General features: G+C 37.5%; 1 protein-coding gene across 1 annotated transcript in view; it reads right to left on the reverse strand.

The window, feature by feature from the left end:
* Positions 1 to 20620, reverse strand: part of INTS8 (integrator complex subunit 8) — a 47507-nt gene extending 26887 nt beyond the window's left edge. Inside the window, exons 1-12 of the mRNA XM_037504014.2 lie at positions 20352 to 20620; positions 18855 to 19029; positions 16907 to 17047; positions 16525 to 16596; positions 15523 to 15574; positions 13885 to 14067; positions 10171 to 10278; positions 8743 to 8898; positions 6064 to 6164; positions 5539 to 5680; positions 1608 to 1678; positions 1081 to 1256 (exon numbers count right to left, since the gene is read on the reverse strand). Of these exons, the coding sequence (XP_037359911.1) occupies positions 1081 to 1256; positions 1608 to 1678; positions 5539 to 5680; positions 6064 to 6164; positions 8743 to 8898; positions 10171 to 10278; positions 13885 to 14067; positions 15523 to 15574; positions 16525 to 16596; positions 16907 to 17047; positions 18855 to 19029; positions 20352 to 20481 (1507 nt within the window). The 5' untranslated portion in view covers positions 20482 to 20620. The remainder of the gene's footprint in view (positions 1 to 1080; positions 1257 to 1607; positions 1679 to 5538; positions 5681 to 6063; positions 6165 to 8742; positions 8899 to 10170; positions 10279 to 13884; positions 14068 to 15522; positions 15575 to 16524; positions 16597 to 16906; positions 17048 to 18854; positions 19030 to 20351) is intronic.
* Positions 20621 to 21032: the final 412 nt, after the last annotated feature.

Genomic DNA, 21032 nt, shown 5'->3' on the forward strand with positions numbered 1-21032 from the left:
ACTGCCTTCCCAGAAAATCAAGAAATGATCATTAAAATCTCAAATCACAATTCTGCTTTCAGACAAGTCTTCAATAATGCACATTCAGCATTATTTATTAGTTAATGTTATTCTTTATTTTTACAACTAGAAAACCAGTTTAAATCTAGTGAAATGCCAAGCAGTTAAAATTTTGCTTTTTTGTTAGCCAGTTGAATCCTGTCTCACCTATATGGTTTGTTTTTTTTTTTTAGAGGCATGTTTTTTTTATTTATTTATTTATTTTGTTTGTTTGTTTGTTTGTTTTTGTTTATACATGCACTGGGTACAGTCAGAAGCGCGGGAGGGTGAGAGAATTCACCAGAGCCAGAGCGGGGAGCAGAGCAGGCAGAAGGACCGAAGTACACTGCTGAGGGGAGCAGCGGGCGGCAGGAGAGGTCTGCGCGCCATGTGGGATCCTCCGCCGGTGGCCGGGGAGCAGCCGGGGATCGAACCGGCGCCGCAGAGGCCGCGGGCAGCTTCGCAACCCAGCGCTCAACCGCTGCGCCACCGGGGAGGCCCTCACCTATATGGTTTTGAAGGTTATATTTCTCATTAGTGAATAGCACTGTATTTTCAACATAAATAAAATTAAAAAATGAAAGAAAATCATCACATAAATAAGGCGAAAATAGCAATACAGTTAAAGCTGAATGTTTAGTCAGCAAACAGAATCATAGCGACATAGGCTGAAATGTATGAAAGCCTATGCTGTTTTTTTTTTTTTTTTTGGCCTCAGTATCCATTATCATTTACCTATCTCCTCTTTAAAAAAAAAAAAAAAAAAAAACCACCTCTAACATCAGATTAGCAACAGTTACCTTGGCCTATTTCCCCAGCTAAAATCTTCTATGTATCCTAGGACATCAAAATATCCATTAATCATACACTCAGCAGAGTCCCAGCACTTAACTGCTTAAACAGAAATATGACTATGGAAAATAGTTATTTACTCACATAAGCATAAACTAAAACAAGAGGGAAGCTTCAAATACAGGGAAGGGTAGATATAATGGGGGTCAAAACACACCAACATTTTAGCTAGCAGACCAGAGAGCTAACCTGGGATATCATAAAATGAAGTTACAGGTTTAATGCACAGATTTACTCTAGGGGATCTCTTCCTCATCTCATCAACAAGTAGCTTTCGTTCTTCATCTTTTAGCAACGTAATGAAAAGCTCATGTGAAGAAATCATGAAAACATACTGCAGATCTTCCAACGCCAGACACACATTCCTAGATCAGTAAGAAACATTATAAAACAAAAAAGTACAAAATTTAGTTTGGGAAAAATAAATACTAACATTAATAAACAATTTTAAAAGTCACAATTTCATAAATTACATAATAATTTGAAGTAGATTTTAAAATTTCTCTTCGGTTTTTAGTTTAAATTGTGATATCAATGCTACAATCTATATAGAGTAACAGACATAATCCTAAATTTTATGTGGTTACACAAATCTGAACTTAACGATAACTGGTTCTCAAATACCAGTTACTCTCTAATTACATGATATACACAATAAATATAAAGTAAAACAGATATTTTCCTCTCAAGATGAAGTTCAAAGAAAAGGCACTTACTGTAGAAAAGCAGCCATATTTCCTTTCAGAGAATCTGAAGTTTTTTCTAAATTAATTGATCTTGAACATACCTAGGAATTTGAATAATTTTCATCTGAATAAGTATACTGAGAAATGTATATTACTGTTTGAAAACTTCAGATTTAAAAACAACTGAATTTTCCTTTATAAGCCATATATCAACACAGAGTTGGTTAAGCTATTTTAAAAGATGATACCAAAGAGAAGAAACCATTAACAGCAGGGAGTGGAATATGAACATTTCAATAACTGGACATTTTTATGTAGTAAAGATAATCTATTTAGCACACTTTAGAGTTCTCCCAGAATTTAGAAAGTATGCTGACAAACTATATGCAGTGATAAACTGTAAGAATCAATATCTGCCAAAAAGATTCACCTTAGACAGCTAAAAATTAACAATAATAGTTAAAATATATAGAACAATGGAAACATCTACAAATATTTTCATATTTTGTCTTTATTCATTAGATTTCTCCCCGCACATTTATCAGAAGCCAAAATAAAACAATTAAGTATTAAAACCCTAATCTCAGGAAATTGCCATATGTTCTCTAGTAAGTTGATACCATAAAAAAAAATCATAAAATGTTCATACTAGTATTATTCATAATAGCCAAAATGTGGAAACAATTCTAACATCCAGGTAGCCAAAATCAGCCGGAAGGAAAAAGATAAATACTGGATGATCTCATTTCTATGTGGAATATAGAGAAACCAAACAAAAGGTCAAGAAAAACTCAAAACTAGCAAGCTGACCATAGAACTGAGGCATATAGGAAAGGGGGGGGGCAAAACAGAGGAGGGATAAACACAAGAGAATATGGTGATAGTTCACAAGGGAATATGGTGGCAGAACTATGGGACTACAACAACATAAGAAAAAAAAATTTTAAAAATTCTAACATCCGTCAATTGAATAGACACACAACATATACACTGACTAGCATACCATCTGGGAAATATTCAGCCACAAAAAGGATTAAGTAATGATATACGCTACCATAGGGTGACCCCTGAAAATACTAAGTCAAAGAAGTCAGATACAAAGGATCACATAATTTATGATTCCATTTATGTGAAATGGAATAGTTCAATTTATAGAGATAAAAAGCAGATTATAGTTGCCTGGAGTTGAGGGAAATGAGGAAAAAATGAGGAACGACTGCTAATAGAGAAAAGCTTCAGAGAGGTGAGGAAGGGAAGATGAAATTGTTCTAAAGTTAGTTGAGGTAATGGCTGCACAACTCTGATCATATTAAACACTGAAATGTACATTTTTTTTTTTTTTTGAGGCCGCCCTGGTGGTTTGGGATTAAGTCTCAGTGCTTTTATTTATTTATTTATTTATTTATTTACACAAGCACTGGGTACAGTCAGGAGCACGCCAGAGCGGGGAGCAGAGCAGGCAGAAGGACCGAAGTACACTGCTGAGGGGAGCAGCGGGTGGCAGGAGAGGTCTGCGCGCCATGTGGGACCCTCCTCAGGTGGCCGGGGAGCAGCCGGGGATCGAACTGGCACTGCAGAGGCCTCAGGCAGCTTCGCAATCCAGCGCTCAACAGCTGCGCCACCAGGGAGGCCCTGAAATGTACATTTTAAATAGAATTGTTCATACTGATTTTTACTCAATGAAGCTATTAAAAAAAATAATAGTAAGGGCCTCCCCTAGTGGTGCAGCGGTTAAGCGCTGGGCTGCGAGGCTGCCCGCAGCCTCTGTAGCGCTGGTTCGTTCCCTGGCCCCTGGCAAGGGTCCAACCAAAAAAAAAAAAAAAAAAAAGTTATAGTAATTTTAAAGATTCATACTCAGAAACAGTATTTTAAAAGTGCTATGCTCAAAGAAGGTTAAGTTACCCTATCAGTATATATTATATCTAGACATCTTAAAGTACATATAATATTCTTATATTCTAATAATTTTGCTCCACTATATAACTTTCTATTATACTACTATATATCTTATTATGATAAATAACTATGTGTCCTTTCATAATATTTGTTCACATACAGAGATGCACTACATGTATCATGGAACAACTTAGGGTTTATGTATTAAATCTGATTAAGCAACATCACATGTAACTCACCTCAATTTTTAAATTACAAATATGAAATAGCTGATATCTCTAAACATACTACTAACATTAAAAAGATAATTTAAAACTATTTCAATTTAATTTAAAACTATTCTATTAACAAACTTTACATTTAGATGATGTGGGCAAATTCTTAAACAACTTTAAAATTGAAATAACTTTTTAAAGCTAACCAAGAAAAAAGAATAACCCTGCAGTCACTGATGAAATTAAATAAATGCCAAAAAATCTTCCATACAAAAAATCTCCAGGCTAATCCTTCATTGGTAAATTCTATCAAACACTGAAAGAAAACAATGAATCTATTTTTATACCAACCTTTCCAGGCAAGAAAAAAGATACAACCCCAATTTATGAAGCAAGCATGACCTTGACACCAAAATCGAGGGTAAGAAAAAGATAAAATACGTGTCAATCTTACATTACCTTAATATTAGCAAACCAAATCCAGCAATATATAATTTTAAAAGATCATAATCTAGACTTAAAACCAATTCAATGGTCCAACCACTATGGAAAGCTGTGTTGAGGTTCCTCAAACTACTAAAAATGGAGCTACCACATGACCCAGCAATTCCACACCTAGGGATCTACCCAACAGACACAAAAACATTGATCAAAAGGATACCTGCACCCCTATGTTTACTGCAGCACTATTTACAATAGGTAAAATAGGGAAACAACCCAAATACCTCAAAATATATGACTGGATCAAGAAGATGTGGTACATATACACCATGGAATACTACTCAGCAATCAAAAAACGTAAACTCACGCCATCCGTAGCAACATGATGGAGCTAGAAGGGATTATGCTCAGTGAAATAAGCCAGAAAGAAAAAGAAAAATATTGGATGGTTTCACTTACAGAAAGAATGTAGGAGAATAAAGAATCAGGAAAAAAAAACTACTAAATTTAAAAGCAAATTAATGGGCAACTATTAGAGACACTCTGCAGGGGAGGGGGAGGGAGAGCGATCAAAACGGGCGTGAAGAACACAATGGACTATGGTGACAGTGCATGGGTGAATGTGGTGGTGGGAATTTTACAGGGACTACACTTGAAAGGAGAAAGCATGCATTGTACAAAAAGGAAGAATGATGTAAAATATATATATATAAATGTAAAATTTAAAAAAATACAATGTTCTATGTCAATTTTATCGCAAATGAAAAAAAAAAAAAGATCATGACCTAGTTAGGTTTATTCCAGACCATGGCACTTCTTTATTACCTAGTTCAATCCGCAGCCTCTGCAGCATGAGTTTGATCCCCGGCCAGCCAGGGAGCAATCCACATGGTGCAGCAGACCTCTCCTGTCTCGCCCATTTCTCCCCATAGCAGTGTATTTCAATCTGCCTGTTCTGTTCCCCACTCTGTCTCTTGTGAATCCTCTCACCCTCCACACTCCGGCCTGTACCCCAGTTCTTCCATGCATAAATAAATACATCTTTTTAAAAAGAGGTAGATAGAGTCAGCAAGTCAGCACAAAGATTCCAGAGCTCAGTGGAGAGAGGTTAGATTTGGGAGCTTTTATGAGCCAAGGACAAAACTTTCGTAAACAAAAACATTAGAAAGAGGGAGAAAGTAAGTCAATGAGGAACTAAGGAGAATCCACGGAAGGAATGGAGAAACTTACAAGAAAACTCCAGCAGAGAAGCTGGGCGAGCACAGTCAGTCAGTAGTACCACAGAGAAATAAGTCAGCCACAGAGAAGTAAGTCAAAGGAAGATAGAAAAGAGGGCTCTGGATATGACAACTAAGGCCATTGGTAAGTTTAAAACAAAATTATAATCAAAAGAAGAGAAAAGGTCTTACCTCAAGAAGAAAGTCTATTTTCTCTTTATTAGGTCTAAGAAATAGCTGGTTAAACTGAACACTAATTGTTCTACCTTCCAATATATCACGAACTGTGTTACAGGCACAGACTTTAAAACAGATTTCATCTAGAGCTTCAGTTCTGCAGAATACAAAAGTAGATTCACTAATTTTTTAATCATAAAAGTACATACTACAAATCTAAATTGCCAAGAATGAGCCATTTATTCTTGAGAGGTAAGATTCAAAGATACTCAACCACACCAGTGAATGTCCAATGGGGGAAAAAAGACAAAAGTTTTGAATTTAGCAAGGGACAATTTAGTTACAGATCAGGCAATGGATTGTGATTTTTTTTTTTTCCTGAAGCAACATTTTAGCAGCCCCTCTGGGTATGTTAATTTCTCACCTGTTACCAAAAGTGAACGTATCCGCAGACTTATAATTTGGAGGTATGCTTCTAATAAACAGAAAATACACACTTGTTCTTTTATTAAATATCAAAAAGTAATTTAATTTACTTACCCCTGTTGAGCTTTCTGAAAGAGTTCTCTTAGTACTGACTGCCGGAACTGGACAGGTAAACTGAAGGTTAAGTTATCTTCAATGAAAATCTTTATTACCTCCTGAAACACATTCATAAAATTGCACCCATTTCAAAAACCATGGCAAAAATTTCTTTACCCCAAATAAGACTTTCTATAGGGGAAACTACAAGTTTAAAAAAAAAATCAAAAATTTATTAGGAAAATCTCCCTTTTAAAATTTTAAAATTAGATTAAAAATAAAAATAAACCAATGTTACTTCAATAAAAGAAGAAAAAGCAGTTTAAAAGACTGGGAAAAAAATATTAAAAGAGCCTTCCCTCTTTTTTAAAGATCATGGACCAACAAGAATTAATTAATAAAAGGCAATTTCATAAGAGACTTTAAAAAAGTTCTTTAAACTACTAAAAATGAAGTTACCATATGACCCAGCAATTCCACACCTAGGGATCTACCCAAAGGACACAAAAACAATTCAAAAGGATACCTGCACTTCTGTGTTTATTACAGCACTATTTAGAATAGGCAAAATTTGGGAACAACCCAAACGCCCAAAATAGATGACTAGATCAAGAAGATGTGGTGTATATACACAATGGAATGCTATTCAGCAATCCAAAAAGATAAACTCATGCCATTCGTAACATTATGGATGGAGCTGGAAAGGATTATGCTCAGTGAAAAAAACCAGAAAAACAAAGAAAAATATTGGATGGTTTCACTTATAGGAGGAATATAGGGGAACCAAATAAGGGATCGGGGAAAAAAAACAAAAATAAACAAAATTAAAAGGCAACTATAAATCAGAGACATTCTGCCAGGGGAGATTGAGGGGGGGAGGTGACTAAAACAGGGGAAAGAAGAGCACAAGGAAGTATGGTGATGGTGCACGGGTAAACTGGTGGTGGGAATTTTATGGGGACTACACCTGAGAGGAGAAAGCAAATATTGTACAAAAATGAACAATGATTTAAAATATATATAAATAAATAATTTAAAAGATTAAAAAACAAAAATACTAAAATTACAATAATTCAGCAAGAAATAAATGCTAAAAATGTTTTTAGCAAATTTAAATGGTTTTGAAAATATCATTTAGTGAATTACAGAAAACTCACAATATTACACAAACATTTCCTTAGCTTCTCAAGTAATGTAAAAGGAGGGAAGAGATTTCTGGAAACAGCCAAATTTCTTTAATAGCTAGTCAGCTGCTATCACTAAGTGTCACAAAAGTAGTTTCAAAACTATAGAGTAAGCACCATTTCACCCGCACAGCAAACCATAAGCATTGTAGGGCTACAGGGGAAAAGACAGACACTTCTTAAACACAGTAAGATACATCCATTCCAGCTACTCAACTGCTTAATCAGCACATAACAAGAATTATACAGGGTTCGTTTAATTCTATTCAAATAAACACTAAGTAAGATATTTAAGATACTCTGGTTATGTATAACTGAGGTGATCAATTTCAGAGTTGCAACCAAATCACTGTTCTCCCCTTCCTGGCTACCCATAATCTACTTTCTGATTTAACATTTGGGCACTTTATCATATTCACAGTAACATGCACCCATCTATGAATATTTCTAAGGCTGTGTTTATGCAGGTTTTACTATTCCACAGAGCTTCTTGAAGAATCTACACATTACATAGGAATCCCCACCCTCTGTAAGCTTGTACTAAAGATATGCAACTGAAAGATCTCTAGCCTTTAGTAAATTCATCAATATTGAATTTATATTGTATTGTATCATATGTATAATGCAACTCCAAGAAAATTTATCTTCCCTAGGGCAAAACTGAATTTGAAAAAAGGGCCAGAGGGAGGTAGAGAAGTGCAATCCCCTTCTTTTCATCTATTTTCATCTTCATTTTCTGTTAAACAATAAACTCTAGTCGAGGAGAATGAACCAAAAAGCCTGGCTAAAAGTCCATTTAGAGACTCAAAACTAGAAGTATGCCATGGCATTGTCATTTGTTTTGAATTAAGTATGAAGGCAGTTCACTTTTTTAAATGAAGGTTTTTCAATAAAGATTTTTAAAAGTATAGATTCTAATTCTCAGTGATTTTCATTACAAAACTAAATATATGTACCCAGAGGAGGCAATAAAAGTTTCAAAGGCTAAGGTAAGCTTTCTTCATGCGTAAAACTGAAATGACCAGGCTCACAACTGAGTTCTGTCACATTCCAAGCTACCAAAACCACTTTGCTCACTTTCTCCTTGAGTCTTAATATTTGTGGTGGCTCATAAAGCTGGGATAGAAGGTCACACTTTTGAATCAAGACATAAAACTCTAGGATCCATAAAACTAATAGTTGTCTACCTATAATTTTAAAAGTTTAAAGTTCTGCTTAAAGAGTATCTTACAAAATTTACTCACAATGGTCAAATGGTGTATCTTCAAAAAAGGATAATTATCAATAAGTCAACATCTGTAAAGTTGCTGCTTTAGAGTTTATAACCTATAACTTCTAACATGATTCTCATAAGAATCTTAACAAATGGGTTAAGTATATCACTGTTTAATAGGCCAGTCTGACAGTTTAAGTGCCATGTGCCAAGTTACACAATTGGTAGTGGTACCAGGATTTGAACTTAGTTATCACTGGCTTCTCAATGATACCACTACATTCCCATTATACATCTTACCTGATAGTTGCCAGATCTCAAACAAATATGAACTTGACTATACGGAGTCAACTGCTGAGATGGACTATCAGAAGAAGGAACAAGAACATCACATGCTTGACAGTAACCAGCTAACCGCTTTTCATCTATGGTACAATGAAGAGATAATGAACCTATCTGCAAAGTAAGAGGTATATATCATTATCCACCAATGTCACAGAAACAACAGTCTAGTACCCGCTTAGTGAATTTTAACAGTTTAAGAAAATGTTAATGGAAAATTCAGGGCTAGAGGAACCATAAAAAATTTAAAAGCCGCAAGTTTAGAGTAGGGATCAACAAACTTACTCACAGACCAAATCTAGCCTGTGGCGTAGACTTTGAGCTAAAAACCATCCATAAGGTTGTAAAGGAAGGAAAAAAAATCAACAAATGAAAATATGCAATAGGAACTGTAAAGGGCCCTTGAAAGATCAACTATCTGGCCCTTTACAAAAAAAATTGCTGGCTTTTGGTTTACAGTTTTCAACTGAACATATAAAGAGCAGGCATTCTTATCACTCTAAGTAAGAATGACAATTAAGAGACTGATTTACAGAGTGCAAACTGCTAAAAACAAGTTAAAATATTTAAAAATACATATACTTGGCAGATTTAAAGAGAAAGAGCAAAGAAAACTCAATCCTCATCCAATTGGATTGGAATACTCCTAAGACAGAAAAAATTTTAAGACACATTTTTGAAAAAAAAAAAAAAAATTTAATTGCTACCTGAAATGCCATTAAGTTAGAAATCTTTTTAGTTTCACAGGCAAAGTAAAACAGGCATGCCTAATGAGATTTAAAGTAAATCTCTAGGACCTCCCTGTTGGCGCTCAGGAGTTAAAAGTCTCAACACTATCAAGCTATTGCCAGCCACAACATGAGTTTTGATCCCCATGCAAGCAGACCTCTCCTGTCTTGCCCACAGCTCCCCTCAGCAGTGTATTTCAGTAGATCCACCTGTTCTGCTCCCCTCTATGTCTGGTAAATCCTCTCACTTCCCATACCTCTGGCCTACACCCTATTTTTTGTATGCATAAATAAGTATCTTTAAAAAGAAAAAAAAAATAGTAAACAACCTAAAAAGCTCAAACATTAGGGAAATGAAACAAATTACAGTACACCTATATATTATAATATCTATTCAGGACTTAACGCAAAATACAAAATAGTATACACAGTGTAAGCTTCATGGTACATAAAACATACAGGAAAACAAGGTAAAATGGCAAAAAGGAGTTATTTTGAGGAAGCAGCAGTATAAATTTTTTAAGTGTTTTCAGTATTCTTTTGAACTTCAATTTACTACAATGAACACATTGTGTTTTTATCATCAAAGAATTGAAGCCGAAAACATATAGATGTTTTAAAGGACTGAATATTATGTGCCTATTATTACTGTATTTACCTCTGCAATTAGTTCTTTGGTTCTAAAAAACTTTTCTCTGGCATTTTCATAAACAGCTGAATTTGTAGAGCCTTGCTGGAAGTATGCTGCACCCAAATCATAACACACCTAAAATGGTAACAAATACCAACTTGCTTAGTTAGTAATTTCTCACATACTTGGCAGAAAGAACTCAAAATTATCTTCATCTCAGTAAAACACAGGTACATACTAAGAAAAAAAAAATACAGTTTAATAAGCAGTGAAACAAGCAAAGTTCTTACTCTCAAACAATAGAAACTAACTAACTGACGTAAGCAGAAAACAGATTTACGGTAAGATTTCAGGTGTCCCACAGAATTATTGGGAAGACCAAAGAACCGGGCTTGGATAACCAAAAGGGTGAGAGAGCACGCAGGAAGAGATCCCAGAGTGGTCTGGTGAGGCTACCACTGCAGCCAAGAGCAACACTTGACTCCACAGTGCATATCACGTACAGCCGCCAGCATGAGACACTAAAACAGCAGCTAGTCTTGCTAGTGATGTCCCAGGAAATTAGATTTCACTGTCACTGATGCTGTCACTTGCCATCACAAATTGTCTATCATCCCCATTGCACTGATGTACTCACTCCTGATTCACAATCTAAAGTAAATGTATGTGTCTGCAAACCGATGCAGGATGAAGTTGGTATTGAGAGTTTTCAGTTCTATGATAGGAAAAAAGCTGTGCCTCCCACAAGTTGCAGCAGGTAGGAAATTCTTCCAATACAGAAGAGGGGAGCACAGGGAGTGCCTCCAAATTGGGCAGGGGGGAGGAGTAAAGGTCTACTATAGCAGGACTAGGCAGAGTACAGTATTGAGAAGTTTTAAAAATGATACAATATTTCAATTGTCTCTAATAGCATTATTGTTTTTCTAAGCACTTTCATAAATGTTAAATTGATGCTTAGACTACAGAACTCAAAGGCTCAGGGTTTTAGTTCAACTCAGCCATTTTATGGACAAAAATACTAAAGCCCAAGAAAGTGACCTAACTGCTGGGCCTCCCCGGTGGCGCAGCGGTTGAGTGCTGGGTTGTGAAGCTGGCGAAGCTGCCCGCAGCGTCTGCGGCGCCGGTTCGATCCCCTGACTGCTCCCCGGCCACCGGAGGAGGGTCCCACATGGCGCGCAGACCTCTCCTGCCGCCCGCTGCTCCCCTCAGCAGTGTACTTCGGTCCTTCTGCCTGCTCTGCTCCCCGCTCTGGCTCTGGTGAATTCTCTCACCCTCCCATGCTTCTGACTGTACCCAGTGCATGTATAAACAAAAACAAACAAACAAACAAATAAATAAATAAGCATGCCTCTATTAAAAAAAAAAAAAAGAAAAAAGAAAGTGACCTAACTGCTTAAAAGCATATAACCAAGTATTAGCAGAGGTCAGGATTATCATTAGGCTCCTAGTATCCTGTTTCAAGTTTACCCTACACATGACTGACAGATCAGCCTTAAAAGGTCTTCAAATTATTCCCCCATAGAAGAAGTTCAAACGCCTTGGCCTGCAAGTGTCTCAGAATCTGAACTGACTATTCTCTCCAAACCTTTCTATCCTTCTTTATTTCAATCATTATCAGTCACCTCAATTCCCCATTCAGAACATACTAGAAAAGAATTTCACACATGTAATAGTTACAGGAAAAGACACAGTACAAAATTACCCAACAATATTTTCAAGTATTGCCATACTAACTGAATATCCATTAGAATGTTTAAATTCTATAGCTAAGAAATCAATAGGTTAAGGTATAAAGACATCTGATAATGAAGTTGTCCTACAGAATATTAACACTTCAGACTTTACTGGAAAAAAGCTTGAAAGATTGAGTCAGGTAAATTTTAATAACATAAAGAATACTCTTTAAATACTAATGTGACAAGAAATTAATATGTTATTCAAAAAAAAAAAAACCAGGAATGACAAATGATGGCTATGTAATTAAAAGACTATTTTACCTAGCACATGTACAAGTTCTAAGTTTTGTTTTGTTTTTCAGGTTATATCACCCACCATACTGTGAAAATCAGCAGTATTACCAGTAACTTTTAAACAGACTTAGAAATCATAAGCTACTATAGCAACAGAAAGTTCCTCTCCTATAAGCAAGTTTCATCAACTCATTTTCATAATAAGTCTACTGAGGGTCCATACCTCATTATTCCTACTCCTAGTATAGCATCAATCACATCAGGTCTTGAAAAGAATGACTACCTTCCTCTGGAATCATCCAATCTGAAAAGGCACCTCCCAACACTCTGCTACAGCCATTCTGCCACTTTCAAAGACAAACAGTGACTGAAAAAGTGGGATGCCAACTCACACAACCAAGGAAGAGAAACAATGCAAAAGGCTACCTCAGCAGCCAATGCCCTTTAGACAGTCATTGAACATTTAAAAATTTGTTTTACTCAAGGGTCTGTGAATGTGAATGAGATGCAAAATATATAGGAGACCTACATGAGTTTGTAACAAAAAAGGGGGGGAAGGCATGAATATAGAAACATCATCTGGAAGTTGTCAAAGGAAACTAGGGCCCAGAGTAACAGAAAGTAAACAAAATACTTGAAAAGCTAGATATTTTCTCTAGAAACCTACAATTTTCAAAGTCTAGCACAATATTAGCTTTTTTAAGGATCTGATTGGATTCATAATATCAATGAACAACAAATCAGTTGTACACTCATATGCAACTTAAATACAACTGGGAAATTATTTCAGAGATGACAGATCAAATGAAATTTCCCTTCTAATCTTCAGAAAATTTCTAACAAAATCTTACAAAATTTACAAATTAAAAAAAAAAACTTTAATAACATCTTAAGTCAAAAAATCAAAGAGACAAAAGCAGGCAGGGGGCACAATGAGAACTATAGGTGCCTTAGTGATGGTGGTGTAACAGGGTGGTCCCCAGGAAAGGGTACCAGTTTCCTGCCCCACCCAAGGGAGGGTGCAGCTGAGCAGGGATGAGAGAAGAAGCTGGAGAGGAAACTGGGAGAATGAAGGAAAGAGCCAGAAGGAGATGTGGAGGAGGCACATGTAAGATAGAGACACTTGAAGAAGCTGCACCTGCTTCTTGGTCTTGGACTGGTTGAAACACATGTGGGTGAGACCCGTGGGGAGGTTAACAATGACAACTTCATTTTGATTTTGATTTTGCTCTTTTCTTTCCAGACTTGTCTGACTGTTTCTGCCCTTTTCCTATGGGTCCCCATTAGGAGGTACCTTAGACATATGGCAGGCTTTCAGGCCACTGTGGCCATGCTTTGGGCCAACACTGTTTGGCTGGGCATTTACCCACAAGGGTATGGGTAAATCTGGGGGCTTGATTTAGAAACTAAACTCTTTCCCTTCTCTTTGTTGCACTCATTGTATTCCAGTCCCTTTCCATTAAAGGTCTTACACACCAAAGTATATTAGTCTTGATGTGGTGGATGGCAGTATCTATTTAGAGTGGACAGGTCTGGGGATTCTGGGGTGGCCCCCTCCCTGCCCTATAATAGTGGGTGCAGTAACATAGACAGTTAGAGGTGGCATCCTTTATTTCTGAATCACATATAGTGTTGTAAGCCATGTTACCTTAACAAAAATATATTATGAAAAACAACAAAAATAAAAAGACAGAAATAAATGCTAATTAAAAATTATCCCCACAGAAGGTTTTCAAAAAAATCGCCATGCAGTGATTAAATACTGAAATACCTGACACTGCATCTCCTCAGTTTTGATTTTCAGTCCAGCAGCAGAACTCTCAGTTTCTCCATTTACCATGCCTGGCTCCATTGCCAATAAATCCAGTGTTCTCATCGTGTGGACATAAAGATCTTTGTTTAATTTAAGGGCTGCCTCCAGTACCAAAATAGAATCAGAAGCTTGTTCTTTCAGCTACAGAAATTCAATAAACAAATTATTAACATATAAAAATGGTAGCAATTGACTTTATTATCCAAAAGATACTTATGGGATACTTAGTGGTGTGTATTAAACTATTAAAAACAGTTTACTAACAGAGCAAGAGTACAATTAAATTTGTTGAACTACTTAAATTAAGAAATATGGTAAGGTCTTACTATGAAATTAGGAAATACAAGTTGGAAAGGATTCTTATCTTTTTTTATAAAATATAATAAAGAAAAACGCCTTTAAGATTTGTCCAATTTCACTGATTTACTCAAGAAATGTTTCTATGTTCAACATATACCAGCTACTTTCCTCAGCACTAGAAAACCAAAAGTGATGAAGACTTTTTTGCTTCCACATTCAAAATACTACAGCATAATACTACAGATTGTTTCTCATTTCTCTCTTCTTCCAGCCCCTAAAGTTTACATGTTATCTCTGGCCCACAGTAAGTGTTATATAAAGAATTAGAGATCATTTTAAATTATGATAATTCCCATATTCTGCTGTACTAACCAGATTTAAAATAGAAATTGTATTTACTTGCCTATAAAAGTAATTTTAAAATATAAGTAATGGAATTCTTGAAAAATAGAAAACAAAGATACCATCATTAAGAGTGATTTTTCACAGGGCCTCCCCAGTGGTGCAGCGGTTGAGCGCTGGGTTGCGAAGCTGCCCGCAGCCTCAGCAACGCCGGTTTGATCCCCGGCTGCTCCCCAGCCACCAGCCACCAGAGGAGGGTCCCACATGGCGCGCAGACCTCTCCTGCCGCCCGCTGCTCCCCTCAGCAGTGTACTTTGGTCCTTCTGCCTGCTCTGCTCCCCACTCTGGCTCTGGTGAATTCTCTCACCCTCCCGCACCTCTAACTGTACCAGCGCTTATATAAATAAAAATAAATAAATCTTTTAAGAGAAAAAAAAAAAAAGAGTGATTTTTCACATCTGCTAAAGTGCTGTGAAATACATCACACCAGAATAAGTACTGCAATATTGTTAAAAATCTGTAAATTTTAGATTATCAACCGATGTTCTAACAATAAAAACCTAAATGTCACTCGATCTTGACCCTGCCAACCCTTTTAAACTAAGATTAAAAGCATCATCAGGTTCTCCCTGGTGGCACAAGGGGTTAAGCTCAGCACTATGAAGCTGTCCGCAGTCTCTGCAGCATGAGTTCTATCCCAGGCCCAGGAGCTACCCACATGGCACAGCAGACCTCTCCTGTCTCTCCCACTGCTCCCCTCATCAGTGTATTTCAGTCAGTCTGCCTGTTTTGCGCCCCACTCTGTCTCTAGTGAATCCTCTCACTTCCTGCACCTCCAGCCTGTACCCCAGTTCTTGCATGCATAAATAAATCTTTAGGGAAAAAAACCATCAAATTAATAGTCCTAATATGTCCCAGAAGTTAACATTAAATATATCCAATGCTGACACTCACCACTTTCAAAATATTTTCTGTTAGCTCTTTCTCCTGTTGCATCTGATTCATTCTAAAAGAGAAATGATTGAAGTACCCAATGTTACTTAAAAGACAGAAAATTTAAAAGTTAGGTATCTTTCTTAAAAGGTTCAGTGTAAATATTGTTAATGACATTTCTCTTGATTCTTAAACAAAAAACCAATTATGGTGATGCTCATTTATTTATTACTCTCACATGTGCTTTGCATGGGGGGGAAAACCCCTCAATTTAAAGGTCATGAATAGCAAAAGCTCATTTATATCAAGTTCTATGCTGACTGGCTCCAAATTTGGGTATGCTGCTACCCAAGTTAATTTTACAAAATAACTCTGGTACTCTGAATTAGTCTTTACATATATTAAAATAATTTTCCCACATATAAAAAACATGCCTTGTCAAGTAAAATTTCTATGAAAAAAATCTTAATACTTTAATGTAGGTCAGCTGACACTTATCAAGGTGAAAGGCACAAATCATAAAGTGCTCCTCCTCCTTCAGAGAGCTCTACTCTAAATATCCAGGAAACTACCTGATCTCCCTTCTAACTACTCCAGATTCCACATTCAGGTAGCCCTTCGGCTCTCCAAATTTCTGCTCAACCTTTTCTATACCAAAGGTTATTAAAAACTTGCAATAGGGCCTCCCCGGTGGCGCAGCGGTTGAGTGCTGGGTTGCGAAGCTGCCCGCAGCCTCTGCCGCGACGGTTCGATCCCCGGCTGCTCCCCGGCCACCGGAGGAGGGTCACATGGCTCGCAGACCTCTCCTGCCGCCCGCTGCTCCCCTCAGCAGTGTATTTCGGTCCTTCTGCCTGCTCTGCTCCGGCTCTGGTGAATTCTCTCACCCTCCCGCGCTTCTGACTGTACCCAACGCTTGTATAAATAAATAAAAAATAAATCTTTAAAAAAAAAAAAAAAACTTGCAATACTTCTTAATATTCTAATTAAAAAAACACCAAGTAAAGGGTCTTTCTGCCAACTTACACACTTAACTGAGGAGGTCCAGGTTTTGCCTGTTTGACAGGAAAACTACTTTGAACAATGGTCCTAATTGCCCTGAAGAAAAGACAAGAAAATGAAAAGTTAATGATTGTATCATTTCAATCATTTTTTCAAGTATTCCTTAGAAGGTATGTATTATAAATTACTGAAGTTTTGACAATAAAAACTTTATAAATAATCCACATTTTTATCAGAATGCTTTTCATCTGTGCAGTCACAAATATTCCCCATCATCAGACTCACAGTCCTCAAGATCCTGGACTAGATGTCTGAACCAGAAGAGGCCCCTTGAAAGTATATCCTTCAAAGCCATATGTACATAAAAAGAGGCTGCCCAATACATTAAGTTTATGAAAAAATTTACCATCTATTATAGAGAAGTATAGCCATGGCAGTGGTTGGAGGTAAAGAGGCTAGATCCATGTCTACATGCTTTGTCCCAGGAGGAACCTTACTGATGCACAGCAGTTCATTTAGCAGCATATTCAATACTGGAACAGACAAACTTAAAAGAAGCAAAAGATACAGGTCCGAATGTTAGTTTCGGTGAGCATAAAATCCACATCAGTATTTCATCAAAAATAACCATATTGTTAAAAAACTAAATTTTTTGGGCAACTTCATTAATGCCTCAACAACTTATGTGAAATACATTTACCTATCAAATTTATAAATACTTTCTAAACATGTAAAATGGAAACAATTTAACTATAGATACACAAAAGTAGACAGAATACCAGGATATATGTACACCATCCAATTTCAACAATTATCACCTGTGGCCAATCTTGTATCATCTCCATTCTCACCCAATTACCTCCTTCCCATATTGTGAAATAAACTCCCAATATTAAATCTTTTCTCCCATATTGCACAACAAAAAATTAAGTGTAAATTTTACAACTAAAAATTTTTAATTGCTTATCATCAAACATCTATTGTTCAATTTTCCAACTACATCATATATATCTTATTTTTGTACACATTGCTATCTGTTAATCTGTTTCTTGAGTCTATTAGAGGATAGGTGGCCCCTCAAATTAAATTAAAAAAAATTCTAACGCCAGGTAATTTGGGGTAAAAAGAAAATTAAAAAACTACTAGTATTGGGGCCTCGCTGGTGGTGCAGCAGTTGAAGTCTCAGCACTATCAAGCTATGGCCAGCCACTGTGACATGAGTTCCACATGAGTTTGATCCCCAGCAGGGAGCTGACTGACATATGGCACAGTGGACCGCTCCTGCCTTGCCTGCTGCTCCCCTCAGCAGTGTATTTCAGTAGATCCACCTGTTCTGCTTCCCACTCTGTATCTGGTGAATCCTCTCACCCCCCTCACCTCTGGCCTATACCCCAGTTCTTGCATGCATAAATAAATTAAAAAATAAATCTTTACTAGTCTTAACTGATACAACTCTCTTGGAATGCAATGTTTATAACATTTGACTCCACAATTTAATAATCTAGCTTCAGAGTATAACTCAAAGTTCAAATAAAGTTTATGGACAAAGATATTTAAGGTTATGAGATTCATGAAAGTGAAAAACTAGAAACAAACTATATGACTGTCAATGAAGGGTTGATTAATAAATTACATATACAATAAAATAATCTCCAAAATAAAATGGGAAAATATTCATCATACTGTTAACGTAAAAAAAAAAAAATCAAAATAATATATGGCGCATGATCATGACTTTTATTTAGAAATATGAAAGTAAAAACAAAAATTACCCAAAATTGTTAAATAGTTCTATCTCCTCCCCTATTATTTCCTGTTACCTGAGCTTTTCCAAATTTTCTATAAGGTATTTCTTTTTAAACTGTGAAAGGAAGTAAATGAAAACAAATCATATTCTATCCATAACTTTTAAAGTATTCGTAAACAAATAATCACTGATTCTAATAACAGAATATTAAAAGTTTGGGAGGTAGTTATTGATTTATAAACCAGAAAAATTAATTGAATCCAGCAAATTATGCATAATATGCAACATCCATCATTATTTTTACCCATTTTCTTCAGATATGTAAACTGAAACATTTGAAACCATTTCAGTTTGGATTTTCTCAAGTCAGCTCATCAAAGAATAAACTGACTTATGAATAACAACAAGTTTACACTTTAAAATGTGATTTAAATTCTTCTACCAAATTTTTTAATTTGCATATTTGACCAAGTACAGAAAAATTATTTTCATTTTAAGGGCCACTATCCTAAAAAATATATACATATAGTATATATATATATATATATAAATAAATTGAGCTACCTAGATAGCACCTCAAAGTAAACTTCATTTAAATAACGCATACCTTTTCTCTAATATGTCTAAGTCCCACTTCAAATGTGCAGCAACCTTAAGAGCAAGTAGTTTTAAAATACGATTTCTCTTGTTATCAGGTGGAGGTTGAACTTGGTTTTGTTCATTAACTGAAGGTTTGGAAGCCTGTTCCAAAAACTGAACTATAAGTTGAACTGGCGCAGGATCTGGGATTTAAAAGAAAGTTTTTAAATTAAAGTTTCATTATGAAGATGTAAAAGGATTCCCCGCACTGGCTTTTGCGCACAAAAGGAATCCAAACAGCTGTGCAGTTAAGGAATACAGCATTAAAGGGAAAAGTCAGGAAGGGTGGCAAAGAGGAAAGGACTAAGAGATTCCTTCAGTAGCTAGGATTTTCCAGGGAGTAAGATAATGGTTACAGATTTCCAGTTCAGCAAATAACCAATGTCAATTAGAGGAAAGCGATGTCATCTTCAGAATTACTATTTTAACACTTAGTGGGATGCATCAAGTTACCACTCTGTATGTTTCTATCAGTGCAAAATAGCGAATACCGCCTGCCACAGAGATTAAGAGGGCTGAATTAAATGAGAACAGATGTGAAACAGTAAAAACAATGCCTCGTTCCCAGAAAACACTAAACAATTGTTTGTCATAGCAATGAATTAAAACCTAATACAGGTGGTAAAGCTGCCCAACGACACGAACTCCTCCCACAAAGAACTATCTCACGTGGAGATCATCAGTGAAGGGCCGGTCAGTCTATCAGACTTGAATAAGCCACGTCTGGATTCTAAATTTATGGGGAAAACTCTATGCAAGAAACCTTCATGCTTCATGCCAATACCTCTTTCCAGAAATACCCTGGGATTTTTTTCTCCTTCCCCAAGAGCACCCATGAACTGGGGTACTAATCATTATCATTATACAATAACCACCTTGTATGCGGATAGCATTTCCTGCTTTCAAAGATTTTTTCATTGTAATGTACAGCCCAACTCGGAATCTCTAATAACCAGTCACTGAAATTATACAGGAGCAGTAACTAAGTAGCTAAGACTTAAAACTAACATCAGGGTAGCACTAGATAGAACATGTAACCTCTCTCCATCTCCCCAAGATGATCACAAGTCGGGGTTCTGTAGTCAGGAGAAAGAACCAGCGGGGGGAGGGGGGGCCGTACCCCAAGCAATCACAAGCCCTGTTAGGGGGAAAAGGATGTCTCAAAGCTAATTCCATATAGGGGTTGCTCTATAACAGCCCCACCCCACAGGTGTTGAAACTAAACTGTAAAAGGCTCAGAGAAGACAGGGACTAAGAGACTTGGGGGCGGAAGACGAAGAAAAGCCTTTGTTTTGACCCTTTCTTTGCCCTCCCACCACGAGGCTTCATTTACAGCGAGAAGGGTTGGCCGAGGCGCCCTCGTCCGCGCCCCCAGCACCCCAGAGCTTCCAGGCCGGGAAGCCCCGGGATGCCAGCAACGGTGGCCGCGTCCCCGCTCGCCCTGGACTGCCGGCACCGCGCTCACCCGGGCAGGGTTTCCGCAGATGTTTCTCCAAAAGCGACTCCTCCAGCAAGAACTCGAACCAGCAGGTCTGTGGCGGGGTGCAGGGCCGGCTGGAGGTGGCCGCCTCCCGGTCCGCGGCCTCCGCGCTCATCCTGCCCGCGGTGCTGCTACCCCCAGGGGCCGTCCCCGCTCCAACCCGAACCTCTCACGCGGCCTCGGTTCCGGGCTGTGCGGCGCCGCGGGGATCGAGGCCGCACTCGGAAGGAGCCGGAAAACTACACGACCCAAAATGGCGGCGCTGAGCAGCCGGAGCTGGGGCCCTTGGACCCGCCTCCCAGCGCCACTGCCGAGCCACCGAACCAATCGTTGCTCGAGTTTGAAAGAACGGGTGGGCGGGGCCAACGCCAGGCCACGCCTCCTCCTTGTTGCCATGGGAGACGCTGCGGGTGGAAGCTGAGTAGCTGGTGGACTTTTCCTCTGGGAGCTTCTCAGCCAGCGTGGGACAGCCTGGGTGAAATAGCTTTATCTAGGCTTGCAGAGTCTTTATCTAGGCTCAGAGTCTTTGTGAAAGGCGGTGACTTCAATTTGTGATCCAGGCAAAATTTGTTTTGGGGCTTTCAATTTCCCTGTTTGTTTTTCTGAAATTTCCTCCCACCTAGGTCCGCTCTAGGTGCTCCCCATTGTCTTGGATACCAGATTCGG

The sequence above is a fragment of the Talpa occidentalis genome, unplaced genomic scaffold, assembly GCF_014898055.3.
Source record: "Talpa occidentalis isolate TD23 unplaced genomic scaffold, MPIMG_talOcc4v2.1, whole genome shotgun sequence".
NCBI classification, from domain to species: Eukaryota; Metazoa; Chordata; class Mammalia; order Eulipotyphla; family Talpidae; genus Talpa; species Talpa occidentalis.